The following is a 15,043-nucleotide window of genomic DNA, read 5'->3' as shown; positions in this document are numbered from 1 at the left end:
GCCTTTGTTTCTTAAACAGTTGATGTGGTGCAGTTTCTCTCCCCCCCCCCCATTTCTTATGTTCAGTTGAAAGGGGGGGGGAGGACACTAACTGTACTTTAAAAGCAATTAAAATTGATGCAGTAGTAGTGCATAGCAAATGAGACTGTTGAGCAAAGATTAAAGGACCAGCCACACAACAGCAGCAACACAGGGTATGTATTTAGTCAGGAAGCACAATTACCGGTAAACAAGAAAGGCTGGAGCTAAGTTGTTCTTGCAGGCTGATTTGAAAACTAATTCAGTATCTCAGATATTGTAGAAATTTACCACTTAACTTGTGTGAAAATTAAAACAATGTGTCCTTAATTATACTGTTTTTTGGTACATGAGTGTGTGCTTTATTTGCTTGGAAAAGAACGGATACCTTTGGCAAACACAAATGTCAAGAGACATGTTAAAGTTGTTTACTGAAGCGGGGCATGGAAGTTACATTCTTTCTGTTCCCCTCATTTGATTGCATGGTCCTCTAGTCTCAGGGCCACAGTGACTGATAGATCGTTTCAGAGTACAGAACTACTTTTACTTTCAGCAAAAACTAATGTTTGTGTTCCTAGAATACGTGAAACAATAAAGGTTGAGAATGGAGGGGGTGGGAGTCTTTCTTTGTAGTGTTTTATCTTTCTGTCTCCATTTGACTATCACCCCTGTCATCGGTGGTACTGGCAATACTTGTGGTCACGGTTGTCAAGTGCATTCTTGGGCGCAGAGAAGAGGCTGGTGCTGCTTGTCCAAGGAGCATCGCACCCTCATGTATCACTGTCAAGTAGAGAATTAAAACTCAGGTCACGAAAGGCACTTTTTCGAGAAAAGGCAAGAAATTCAATCTGCAACTCGTTTTACACAGTTTTGCCCAATCCTGCTGTCAGTAGAATGAGAATCCTCTTATCTGAAAAGAACAAACTTTTACCTTTTTTAAATGACAACTAATTAAATCTATGATTCCCTTTTCATATTTTTTAATGTAAATAAAATTTTGGGGATACTTCAGATAAGTTGGGAAAGAGTTGTGTTAACAAAACAACAGAATATATACATTAGTTAAGGGGGTAATCACATGTTGTTGTCTTTACATGTTGTTTGATAATCTCCAAAATAATCCCAGATATACGTGATGGAATTACATAACTTTAAAGTTGGTTGATGCAGACAATCATGCACCACAGAAAGCAAAATCAGACGTAATAGATGATTTCCTTTGTTTTTATTTGACCTGCTAGCATATATATATATATATATATATATATATATATATATATATATTGGGGGGTGTTAGATATATTTTTTAGATAGAAAGACCTGTGTTTGTACTGTAAGAAATGAAGCATTTTGTTGTTTTTATTTGTTTTGTTATTTAAACTGCTCTGTAGTTAATATCCTTAAAACTACTTCTGGACCTTGTTCTTGAATTTGCTTCCAATCCACTATATGTTTCAGTTGCCAAATTATTTAATCAGGGATTTGAAAGAGAGCCTAAAACTGAATTAGGCATACATGGAGAGCTCCCTTCAGGGTTCTATAAATTGTTCACCTTGTGAATTTTGAAAATATTCCAAATATTTATTTGCTGAGATGACTTCGGGCAAATATTTTTATATGTGGGGTGGCATTATCTATTTACTATATATTATATAACAGTAAAATGTACTGTTATATCAGGAAAATCCAGCTGCTTGACACTTGAACTATAAATATATGCACAAAATGATCCAAAAACTAGAAAAGTGCTTATTTTCAAGTGACCATGTGGTCCAGGCTTAGTATGAAAAGCTGGTAGATCTCATGAGGCTCCTAGGGCCTCCTGCCCCAGACCTCTCTCCAATATGTGCTCTGACAAACATTAAATGCTTTTACTCCATGAAGGAGTTCTATCAAATCATATAAATCCCAGAACTTCTCTTTGCTTCTGTTTTCTTCGAGATTGCCTCCAGCCTGAATTTAAGTATTTGGGAGATCTTTGGTTTAAGCTGGTGTTGATACAGCATTCAATTTGAATACTTGTCTTTTCCAAGTCTCAGAAATGAGCTGTGGGTAGTCCCACAGAGCAGTAGAGTAGTAACTTCACTAAGGTGTGCATGGGGGTCCATATGTAAAGTTTTCATTAGGGATGGTTCTCCTGCTCCAAGTGATGCCCAGGTAGAGCAGCTATGAGTCAGAGATCACAGTTTTACAGCAGTCTAAAGTCCAAACAGAGCAAAAAAACCACACAAAAAACCCAGGAAGCCAGGCCAAGAAGCAGTCCAAAGTCTAAACACAGTGGCAACATAGGAAGAAAGATCTAGAAACTGTCTTAGGGTAGTAGTTTTTCCCCTTGTGCAGCAAGCAGCTAGGTGGCAGGCAAAGACAAGTGAGGGAGCTAGTTCAAAGATGTTGTACTTGTCCTCTGTGCTTGGAAAAGGAGACTTTTAAACCTGAGTTTTCAGAGCCCCACTCAGAACACAGCTGCACATTCCTTACAGATTTGCTTTGCTCATGAGGAGTAGCTTACTCACAAGTATTCTTTTATTTCCTTATATGTCAAGTCCAGCATCTTGAATTAGCTCTGGAAACAGCTACACTAGAAACACAATGGTACTAAAGATGCTGACAGAATTTATTTATGGGGGGGGGGATGGGGAATGTAATATGAGAATGCCAACTCCAGGATATTAACAGCCAGGCTGCAACATTCTGCCCAAACTGAAGTTTCTTGACGATCAATGGACTATCTAGAAGTCACTCAAGTATGAATGACTTTGTCTAGAACTTAGTCTTCCATTCCTATGATTTTATTAACTTTGTTTTATTTGAATTCCTTGTCTTAATTTGTGATTTTTTGGGGGGTCAAATATGATAATGTATTTTAATGTTATCTTGAGGCTTCTTTGGAACTAACAAATCTATGTGACAGTTTCCAGGGCAGGAACAATCATTTGTAAGAATTAGTAATGGTTTGGTTTTTTTGTTAGGAACAACATATATTTGCTTAAATAGACTTGAAAGAGAAGTTGCTGAATTACAATTTATTACTAATCTGAAAACTATGGAGAGACCTGGTCTGAATAGAGATATTGGATTTTTGTCTCATTACATATGCTAATGCTATTTTTGGTCATCTGCATACTATCCCTTGCTTTTTCCTGTAGGACTAATTGCACTCGTTAGCAGTCGTCAACAGGTTTACCATACCCATTGAGTCAATCACCCAACTCCTACTACCCTTCTGAGAAAAAACCCACCCCACCCTCCCACTATATATATAAGGGTCTGGTGACTTCTGTTTCAGTGTATCTGAAGAAGTGTGCATGCACAGAGAAGCTTATACCCTGAACAAACTTAGTTGGTCTCTAAGGTGCTACTGGACAATTTTTTATTTTTATTCTTTTTCCGACTGCATCAGACCAACACGGCTACCTACCTGAATATATTTGCTTGTTTAACTTACCATTATGATTTTTGACAGTTTACTTGCAGCAGTTCACAAAATGTTGTTTAAACACGTTAGTAATTCATTGGTAATTCCAACAAATGCTCTTTTTTGTGCTAATTAACTCACAGCTGTGTATTCCAAATTTCCCATTCCTATGGGACAAAGCTCCTGTCAACCTAGCAGTTCAAAAGCACGTTAAAGTGCAAGTAGATAAATAGGTACCGCTCTGGTGGGAAGGTAAACGACGTTTCCGTTCGCTGCTCTGGTTCGCCAGAAGTGGCTTAGTTATGCTGGCCACATGATCCGGAAGCTGTACGCTGGCTCCCTCAGCCAATAAAGCAAGATGAGCGCTGCAGCCCCAAAGTCATCCATGACTGGACTTAACGGTCAGGGGTCCCTTTACCTTTACCTATGGGACAAAGAGGGGCATAAGCTCATGCGCAAGACATTTCCCCACTATACTTTCCATTTTAGTTGTAATAAATAATTCAGCTACAGATAAATACTCTTTCCATCTTCCCTGCACGATTGATGTGCCTTGTGCTTGAACTCTTTGTTCTTCAGATGGGAACTATCTTCATATCCACGTAAAAAGAAATCCCTTCAATGGTTCCTTTGCTTCAAGTATGCTCTGGTCCTTCCTCTACATCAGCTCCATTAAATTCTTTCTGACACCACCATTACCTCTTGATTAAATTATAGCCTTGAATTCAATTGGGTGTCATGTATTCTTATCTAGACATAAAGTGTTATTAGTTTGATAACGTTCCCTTCTCCTTTTCCATTTTTGCCACACCACTGAGGATTTTAAATCTTCTGTAAAGCATTTTCTTAAATAAAAAGTAGGTGTTGTGTAAAATGTTTGGACCAGGGGAAAAAAAATCTCACTGCATGATATATGTATCTACATTTTTATCAAGAAATCATGCTGCCTTGTTGCTTCTTGCATCAATTGCTTTTAAACTCTCTTGGTGTTTTTAATACTGTACTTTAATGTACTTTAATACTTGTTTTGTTTAATACTTGTTTTATTTTAAAAACATCCCTTTCTCTGGGGTCTTTAAAAATGTAATATATATATATATATATATACACACACAATGTAATTGAAATGTCTAAGACAAAGTGTTCTTCACGTAACAAACTTACCAACACTGTGTTCCTTTCTTAGGTAACTTTCAAAGCATCAAGATATTCAGTCTCCCCAGATTTAAAATATGTTCTCCTTGCATATGACATCAAACAGGTAAGCTAGCAGTTGGCCAAAAATAAAATTAGAATACATGCTAGTTAGAAGTCTGAGCATAGTAATATGCAGAAAATTATACTTAAAACGCCCTCATTTATGAAACAATATTTATTTAACTCTTTTAATACTGATGACATTCTGTGTTAATAGGATGGATTCAAAGTGTTGGTCCCATTTGCTTTTTGGATTAAGCTTGTTTTGGTTAGAATTTCTTACTACTGACATTTCTGTAAGGTTGTCTTAATGGATTAAAAATTCTTTATTACATTAGGATAACTTTTTTTTTTTTACAGTAATGTAATTCTGTGGGTTAAACCATATGCATTTCAAAGATCCATAATCAAGATCTATTGCTTTTAAAAAATTAAGGGCAATAGGGGGCAATGTCTGGGATGGGAGGGAAATTGGATCGGGATGAAAACTCTAGGGAGGGCAAGAATGTGTGCATATGCAAGATTCACTTTTCCAAGGGATCTAAACAACTTGGCACCAAATAGCTTATAGACATGGTCAGGTTTTTAAAATCAACAGAGGGGGCCCTCTCCACAGAGGTACATCTGGCACCTTCATTATCTAGATGCCCTTTGACAACTGAGTTATATATTTTTAGGATTCATCCTACTGAAAATTGTTGGAAATTGGTTTTAATATTCTGTTTTTAAACTGATGTGCCCCCCACCCTTGTGGCCTTATGGTTATGGGAGGATAATAAATCAAATAAGTAAATAACACCATCATTAGCTAGGTAAAATAATTAATATGAGCCTTGAAAAATGCATAGAAACATTAGGAAATGGCATGGTAGAACTGTGCTACTTACCTGACATCTCTCTGGTCTTAGGCTGAGGCTGAAGTGACAAAGAAAGAAAAGAATTAAAATATGAAAATTATGAGTATGCTAAGGTGGAATTAAAGTGTCGTTAAGTTAGAGGTCTGTGAGCTGAGCTTTTATTCTTATACATACAATATAGGTAGCAGACTCTTGGATAATGGCCACTCTATTGAAGATATTTCAACTTGCTTAGATTAATTGCAATTCTTTTGGCCACTTTGGAATGCTACAAGAGATTGCATGTTTGAATACGCTGTCATGTTTAAAAAAACAAAAGCAAAAACCGAAAACAACTTGCTACCAAATTCTTTGTCAGGTTTTAGCATGTATATGTGTGTTCTTTGAAAAATAGGATGGAACTTAGAACATATACTCTATAGCATAATAATAAATCTGGGCGGCTTCCAAGTGTATACAGCTCATATTGGCCAAACAAATTTCCTAGAGTGACATGAATGAAATGGTTGTTTCCATTTCATTCCCAGTTTTGCTTATTTCTCCATTTACAGCGTTACAGTGGATTGCATGTTAACAAATTACAATGTGTGTCATCAGCATCACCATTGCTGCTAGCAGGTCAAATTTGCCTTATCATGTTCTGTTGTACCTTTTTTCCAAGAACATCAGAGTGAGTTACAAATCACAGAGTTAGTTTCCTGTCCATAATTGTCATTAAGTTAGTCACACTAGTCTTCAAAGGGTAAGAGATGTCATTTGAATACGAAGAATCTTTAGAAAAGGTGAACTTGTTAGAAAATAATATTCCACCTTTCTTTCTTATTTCCTCCTAGTGACAGTTTAGAAATAAAGATTTCTAAATAAAATCTTGTAGTTCCTTGGGTAATACACATTACATAAAAGAGCCGACAATTTTCACATCAAAACTATTGCATGAAGATGACTGAAAAGTTTAAACAAATTGAATAAAAAAATGAGGACACACGTTCCACCCAACATTTGCCCTGAAATTGTAATTAGAGCCATAGCTATTTTGATGTTTGGATTAAAAATAAATGCAGAGTTAAATTAAATAGTTGAATATTTATTTTTATGTTGTCAGCATTTTCTTTAATCTATTTTCTGCTTGGAAAGTCAAACTTTAATTAAATTTGAAGTTTTTTCAGCACAATTAAGAATATCCTTTATTCATAACGGGATGTAAATTTGCATGAAAATAAGCTTTCTTTGAATACAAAAGTAATAATTGAATGAATCATTTAAATCATGCTGGATACGATAGAATAAGGAAAGTTGTTAGATGCATGCTTTTGCAGTTGTTGTGATGTTGCTCTATAAACTTGGGCTATTAAAATATGTGTATGTTAATTCTTAGCGGGAAAAGTTCACTTCAGCTTTTGTATCCAGAACTGAAGTCATTCCCCCACCCCCACCCCCCAATACAGATGTTTAGCTACATTTTGCATTTTTAGGAGCATTATGTGACCCAGAAAAGCAAACAGGACACCAGGTGTTGCTATGAACAAACTGACCAAATCTTGTATTGACTGGAGCAGGCAGGGTAATGACTGGCATGGCAGTAGGATCAGGATCAGGTCTTGATTCCATCCACCCAATGCTGATGGAATAGAATCAGCTGGGGTTGAACCATACTAGACTTGTTCCTTGGGAGCTGGCCAGTGTTGAACCTTGTTATGGTGCAAGTCAAGCTGGCAAGGTCTCGCTGGGTGACCAGGGTGAGCATTCCAGCCAGGCAGAGACCTCACCCTGAGCTTGGGTGTACTATGGCCACCCTCCCTCCTTTATTATGTTCATCCTGCCCAATACCATTTCCACCCCTGTACAAAACAGTGCTCTTCCTTCTAACAGAAGAAAGCCATAATTGCAGATCCAATGACAGTGACACAACTCCTGCTGCCCCCAGGGAACAAAGACCTAGTCTAAGACAGATACAAAAAACTGCACAGGACAATGTTCTGGGATTTTAAAATTGGCCGCAACTTTATTGATTCTAGATGTAGGTAGGCTCTGTTTTCAGCGCGCTGTTGGCAGGGGTCTGACACTTGAGCATTCAAACCTGGAATGGAAGGACCATCTCAAGGCAAGGGTCTACCTAGGTAGTCCTCTGAGGCTGCTGCTGGAAGCTCTATGGCCCTGAAAAAGGCTAATGCGGCCTAAAAATGTAGGCACAGTAATCCTAATTGGTATTATAAGTAAGATCGGCAGTGAAAAGGTGAGATAAAGGATTCAGATTACTGGAGCCCAGTTTATGGATTCTTTAAAAATCATCCCTCATATGTGTGTATGACATTCTGCTTTACTAGTCATGGAAGACTTTGATTCTGGTTATAAAAGTTTTCACACATGAGCTACTGATGAATTAAACTGTTCAAGTGACTTTGAGCACGACAGACATCATCCCACAGTCCTTTCCTTTTCAAGGATTTGATATCAAATATTCAGGTACCTAGGAAATATCTCCAATTAGGTAGGGCAGATATATTATTGTGTTTCCATTCTTCAGATTAAGTGTGGTAAGGCTTCAGGAGTTTTTATCATGTGGTCTGTACACGGATTGGCAAATGAGGCCTCTGAAGCAAGTTGGAAATGGTAGATCTTTGGTTATTAATCCTTTGTTCACTTTATCTCTTCCCACTGTCAAACAATGAAATATATATATATATTTTTAGTGACTCATTTCACACATAAAGCTAAGCCAAACTTTGTCTTACAGTTAGCAAGCTAGCATGCTGGTGCACCTTTAGAACAGACTTTGGTTAATGTTCACGGTCTCTTCCACAACTGCAGAATGAAAATAAAATGATGATAAAATACCAGCTGATACTTCACTACAATTTTCAATGTCTGTCACCACTTGGGAGTTGTGGCATGATACTTTTGTGGTTGTTCATGGATTAAAGAAGGAATAGGCAGGAGAAGTGGAGTTCCAATAGCGAGGAGGCTACCTCCTCAGGAGATGTTCTGTACTTCAGTTTTCTACTTTAATATGGCTGCTAGCCTTCCTTTCATACACACCTCAGTAATTTCTGTTTTAATTGCTCAGGTTCTTATAATTACAATTTGAGAAAACAGTTTTCAGGCTGTAACCCAAGCTGTTATTTGTCACTGCTCAATGACCCACCCTTGCATCGTGGTGTTCCCCTTCTGTTGTTAGATGTATTGGTTTTTATGTTTCTGTGCTTTTATGTTTGTACATATTTTATGGGCTAATAGCCGTAAATAAATTATTATTATTATAAGCTGTAACTTAGTTTTAGCTTTTTTTCCAACCCTCCCCCTCCTGAAAGCTACTTGTCATTTGTCAAAGATATTTTTTTACAAAATACATCTATTCACAGAACAAGCATTTGCTTTCAATCATATTGACAGGCTTACTAAACTGCAGAATGCTCTCTGAAGAATCTTTGAGAAAAATCCCAAAACCCAGTAATAAATTTCCAATTACATTGCTCAAGTTCAACCATTTTGGTTGAACTTACTTAAATAGTAGAATAATTTGTTTATAGAAACTATTTATAGCATGCTGATTTTTCCATCCACATAATTCTGTACTGTAATAGGCTCATCAGTTTTGGCAGGTGGTGATGGCGGTGATGATTAGAAGACTTCTGAGTCTTTTTATTCCTTCCTCTTCACCTCACCCACTATAGTTGGTATGTGAGCAAGTGGCAATGCTAGACCTAAAGCCCCACTTTGCTTCAATATTGGTAACACTGTGGTTTCAGTGGAGGACTGTCAGACTTTGAGTAGCTAGCCTGAAATCCAAATTAGTCCAAGTCCTGTGCAGAAAAGATAGATAGATAGTGCAGACACTATGAAGTATGACACTTGCTTAGTCTTCACTAAAAAAGAAAAGAAAGTTTCTTGGAGGGCCAGGGATACATACTAAGGCTTTGCAGAGACAGGTGAACACTTATTTATGGGAGGCATCCAAGTGCAATGGATAGCAAGCCAGCAGCTCTCTCTTCAGATAAGCTGCTATGCTGGTATAAAATGTAAGGTACTTAGGTACAAGGTGGCCAATCTACAGCTCAAAATATCTAACAATTTTCAGACTTTAAAATGGGAGTGGGGAAGGAATGGGAGAGTATTTTCTTACCCCATCCTAGCAGAACTGGATTCTATTGCGTAGTTGAGGGGTAGGGCTGGGCATATCCTCTGCAGACATTCTAGCAGCAAAACATTTATCAAGAAATGTTTTGCACAGCAACAGTGTGACTAAAGCCAGCAGCAATATTGCAAATGCCCAGGTAAATTAGTTAGACTGGCCTTGTTTGTGAAGGGAAATTTTCCTTCATTCTTGCTACACATCTACTGCTGCCTCTGAGAAGTGGCCAGCTCCTTGCTGTTCTTAACTGGCCATAATAATGGCAAGACAGGCAGAAATCTGAGTCACTCCTTTATCACAAAAGGCAAGTTCAAAAAAGCCATCCATACACTGTCTGTCTTAAGACTAGGTATGCCAGAAGAGGCCAACCTCAGAGCCCTATAACTTGTCTGGTATTAAGATTCTCAGCTGAGATCCTTCTGTATTTTCCCACACCAGAGGTTGACAGAAGGTAGATCAGCATCTAATGGCAGATCTGCTGGCTATTGACAATAGTTCAGCAAGGGTTTCTGAATCCCATTTTTAACAGCAAGAAAAAATGAAGAAAATAAGGGAACAAGGGAGGCGTTCATGGTGAGTTCTGGCACCTTTTTCTAGAAAAATAGCATTGCCTATAAGTATTCTAGCTAAGACTCTGAGACAATTGCCAAAGATAAGTACACTATTTGCACATCACGGTAAATGGCCCAGGCTTAGATCAGTTAACTGGAGAGATGGGATTGCCTCATTTGCTATGGTACTATGACATTTTGTAAACTGCTTGGGAAGGCTGTATACCAGAAAGTGATTTATAAATGCTTAGAACTAACCAACTGGGTCTGCCATTAGAGGGACAATTGTTTCCTGTTCCTTTGCCATATTCAACATGTGGCCTAGTTGTTACTATTTAGTCAAACTATCCATATTAGCATAAGTGAGCTATTTCTTGCTTGACTTTCCAATGAAGGAGAAGTGGAGACTGGTGTCATATTTTTTGAAGTTATATAGTGGCCACACTTACCAAGATACAGAAATGTGAAGTACGCAATTACAATGGCTGACTTCCTAAAACTACTAATTGATTCATGGTTTCTCCAGTGTTGTTTTCCTCTTGGTTCTGTAAGCTAAAGCACAAATGCTTACAGATGCTGTATGTCTGTCCCCTGGGGAAATAATAAGTTGAACAATGATTTTGATATTGGACATTCCATCTCCATGGATACCACAGAGATTATCTGTAGCTCTGTCCTTGTTTTGAAACCCATGTCCTTTGACATAACCTGTTTCTTTCAGTTGTGCAGACGGTTTTGTCAATATCAGGTTTCCAGGGATGATAGAATAATTCAGGGAAGAATGACATTATTAGTGTAATCAGTACTGTAAATCAATTAAATAATAATTTATCAGCCACTAGCCAGTTCGCTAAATATGTATACTACCAAAACTTTATGATAAGTGCCTTTTTTAAATGCTGATGGAATGCCATCCTATAAATGTCTACAATAATTAAGTCCCATTAAGTTCAGTGACATTTACTTCCGGGTAAGTGGCTGTAAGATGCAGAGTAAAGCTGCAAGTTATTGCTAGAACTAAGTCCATCTTGAATGTTTCAAATTTGCTATTATATTAGCACAAGAGAATAGTTACACTTAAGAATCAAAATTCGAACCCCTGCAATAGTGAATATAGAATGCAGTAGAACCTCTTGCTGTTTGGCTAACTAAGCAAAAAAATAACAAAACGGTGTATGTTAGGCCTGATATTCAAATAACACATTCAGTGTCAAAATTGTACTAATAATTCTACTGGATAAACACTTTTGTTGTGTTTCATAGGTGGGTAGTACTGAAAATTTGGGTATTGAAATGTATTTCAAATACTGTACAAACTAAATGGTATTTCTTAACACTCAGAAAATATATTGGTATTTTCTGTGGGAATTACCTTTTAGCCCTGCTGTGTTTTGCATTTGTATACTTTCTCAATGTTTTAGATACAGTGGAGTTAGCTTCTATAGCTGTTCTATAGGGTTTTAGTAGTCTTTGACTGATGGATCATACTGAGTTAAGTTTGGTGAGCTTGGCTCATGCATACATACCACACTCTGGGAGGTCAGATGAACAAAGTCTGCTGATGAATAAATCAATAATTTACACAAGATATCTACATTGTCATATGAGACTCTGAAAAATGATTTTACACAGTGTGTTTGAAAGCCATTACATGATATAATTAGAACTGTACATCCATTGGGAATCTGAAGTCACTCCTTAATCCTCTTGATTTTCAAGAGCACCATGTTGAGAGTCAGGGGAGCTGCTTTTGGTAGGACTCAGTGACACCACTGTGCGCGCTAAAGTGTTCTACAAAATCCTTTTCATCAGAGCTCATTTTAACGACCCCCACAAACTCTTTCCCTTTATCTACAGGCACAAAGCCAGGCAATCCTGGAAAATTGCCCTCACTAACAACAGCATACCTTTCCATTTTAATGTACGAAACATTTTTAGCAAATCCTTTTTTTTTAGAAAATGCATTTTTAAATTAAATATGTCAATAAATACTGTGTTGTGGTTGAAAATCTGCAGTAGCTTGCGGCAGAGAATGTGGTGTGTACTATGTCTCGTGCATTAAATATTTAAACAATATGCCATTAGTATTGATGAATTTAGCTGCAAGTGAGCACTTAATCTTAAAAAAAAATTGAATCACAATATTCTGAATTTTAATCTTATTGACAGCCTATACAGAAGCACCATGGGGTACTAAATAGCAGAGGTGTACCTAGAGGCCCTGGCACCCCCAGCAAAGAGCCCCTTCTCCACAAAAAATCACAATTCCACAATAGCAGTGGTGCGTCGGCACTCACATATATGTCATATATTCAGTAGTCTATAGTCTGATAGGTGAATTTTGCACACACCCACACCCTGGGCGTGCACAGGTTTCACTGACCCATACGTATGCCTCTGCTAAACAAACTTGATAATTTTTGCATTTAAAGAAGAAAAACCACTGTATAGCTTTGCTTACATTCCTTTTTATGCATACTTTGGTTAGTAGCATTCTTTAATTTGATACAACAGTCTAAAATAACTTTTGTATTTTGTATTTATTTAATGTTCTTATTGCATTAAGAGATAATAGTAATATATATCATTTTGTAAATTATCCATACTCTAGTGGTCTCCAGATTAGACAACCGTGGGATGTGTGAAACTACCTTTGAAGACTGTTGAGAAACAGCAGTTAGTGCCTATACTATGCTAGCTGTACTTTACCAGTCTGTTCTGGACTATTAAGTGAATGACCAGAGTACTTGAAGTACCACCTGCCTTCATCTTTACCTAGCCATATAACTTCACTGGAGGGCTTTCTAATGACACCACTGTCATCCATGGTGAGCTGAATGACTGCCAAATAAAAGGTTTTTGTGTGCGTGATGGCACCCCAGTCATGTAACACTCTAACCATAGGGGTTATTTTGCTTCAAGTACAAATATGGTTGAGCAGTGATGGTGTAGGTTGGCAGCATGTATCAACGTCTAGATTCTAAAACATTAGTTCCTCAAGCCTGCTGCAAAATTTTGTACATACCCTTCTTTTTCTGTTGGAATTCCCACAGCTAAACTGTTTGTGACATAAATTCCACTGGCTTCGTATAACAACCCCACTCATTACTTAGAAAGGACCATGTTTACAACAGGATTTGGGGGTATAATAACTACTTGGAGATTTTTGAAATGTTAAGTGGCATATAAATGCTTTTAAATAAAGCAATAAAATAAGTGCTAAAAGAATTAAAATTAACAGGGCTTGTATAAGTGGAGATTTTATATCTTGCATCAAACATAATAAGCACTCATACAAGGATGGAAAATAGTGTTCTTTGCTCATTATAATTTAGTCATAGTAAATCCCCCTGACCATCAAAGGTGAACACAATCAAACAAACTGTTGGCAATATTCTCCCTTAATGAGTAAACTCAGCAGGAGCAGCAACAGCATCAACAGTTGTTAGTAGACTGAAATTATAATTCTCAAAAAAGGTCAGAAATAAAGTTTGCAGGCAAGATAGACTGGGTACCAGCTACATTAATTATTGTAAGTGTCTAACTGAAGTATAATAACACGTTTTGAGGGTTTAAAGTAGATATTTCATCTCTGAAGAACAGGCATTTTACCTTAACTATAACTGCACTTTTCAGTCATATCTGAGCTCTTGTAACAGACACAGTGTTCTTTTCGACTTCTGGCACACTGTCTGTGAGGAGAACCTGAGCTTACAGGGTTAAACAGCTCAGAGTGTACGCCCTGCCTACTATTGGGAGGGGGGAGATTCTGCGTCATATCCGAGAGTCTAAACCTCTTTGTTCTTTCTACTTTCGCTTTTGAGGAGAGTGGACGTGTTTTCACGATGCTGTTCGACAATGGATAGTCTGCTGTAAATAAAAACTGCTTCTAGCTGCTAATATCCTGAGTGGACTTTATTTAAGCACACTGAAGAAAGCACTGAAGTTTGCAGCTTTCTCTTACCGCTGCTTAACTCTGCGTTTGCTCAAAGCATCGGAATGTGGCCCTTTGAAGTGCGGAGGCCTGGCCGGTAGCTGCGCAGCCGAAGCGGGCTGGACGCCAGGACTTATCTGAGCAATAAATCTTCTTCACTGTCATCAATATGACATGGATTAATTTGTAAGTGTATAATTTGATATACACTTTAACCTAAGCTAATAGAAGGAAGGATATTGTCTAATGATTTTCAAGCAAAGGTACATTGGCTCCCTTCAAGCCCAAATTGGAAATCTATGGAAGAGTGCATATCCTGGCTAAAATTCAAGTCAGAGAAGTAAATTTTATGGATAATAGTTACTTTATTTGTTCAAGTTATGTAGGAGATGCTACTCATGGTATTGTAACATGATTGTTTCCCAAGGCTGTGTCTGCCCTTTCCTTTCTCTCTCTGATACACTACATTGAGGGATGATAGATTATAAGGAAGTAGGTGCCCTTTTAAAGCAGTAATGATGATATAATGGATTACACAGGGCAGAGCGTAGCAGAGAAACCACAGTAGATCTTTATTGGATTGATCAGTCATTTCAAGTGTCATTTATATTTCAAGTGTCACTTATATGTTTTCAATACACATCCACAACATCTCATGGACAGGTGCAGATCACATTGTTTATGAAATGAACATCTGGCCTGCAAACACCTATTCTGGATGGGAGATTTCAATGCCAGAGTTAGGGACAATCATCACACATGGGACAACTGCACAGGGCACTTTGGTATTGGCAGCGTGAATGAGAATGGACAAAGTCTGCTTGAGTTGTGCTCATTTCACAGCCTTTGCATCACAAACACATTCTTCTTTGCCAAGGCAAAATGGCAAGTGTCCTGGAGATATCCAAGGTTAGGCCACTGGCACCAGCTGGACTTGATTGT

General features: G+C 37.7%; 1 protein-coding gene and 1 long non-coding RNA gene across 4 annotated transcripts in view; one reads left to right on the top strand and one right to left on the bottom strand.

Moving 5' to 3' along the window:
- Positions 1-15,043, top strand: part of DPP10 (dipeptidyl peptidase like 10) — a 586,236-nt gene that overhangs the window by 463,607 nt on the left and 107,586 nt on the right. For all 3 annotated transcript variants that reach the window (XM_081871497.1, XM_081871496.1, XM_081871498.1), the window contains one exon: positions 4,620-4,694. In XM_081871497.1, the coding sequence (XP_081727623.1) occupies positions 4,620-4,694 (75 nt within the window). The remainder of the gene's footprint in view (positions 1-4,619; positions 4,695-15,043) is intronic.
- On the bottom strand, positions 425-5,860 carry LOC309348930. Its single transcript, XR_014159590.1, has 3 exons — positions 5,518-5,860; positions 4,598-4,699; positions 425-798 (listed from the first exon to the last, which is right to left on the bottom strand). It is a non-coding gene; the product is annotated as an uncharacterized lncRNA (long non-coding RNA).

The sequence above is a fragment of the Podarcis erhardii genome (assembly GCF_964252035.2).
Source record: "Podarcis erhardii genome assembly, chromosome: 1".
NCBI lineage: Eukaryota > Metazoa > Chordata > Lepidosauria > Squamata > Lacertidae > Podarcis > Podarcis erhardii.
The sequence above is the reverse complement of the archived record's forward strand: the minus strand, read 5'-3'. Positions and strand labels throughout refer to the sequence as shown.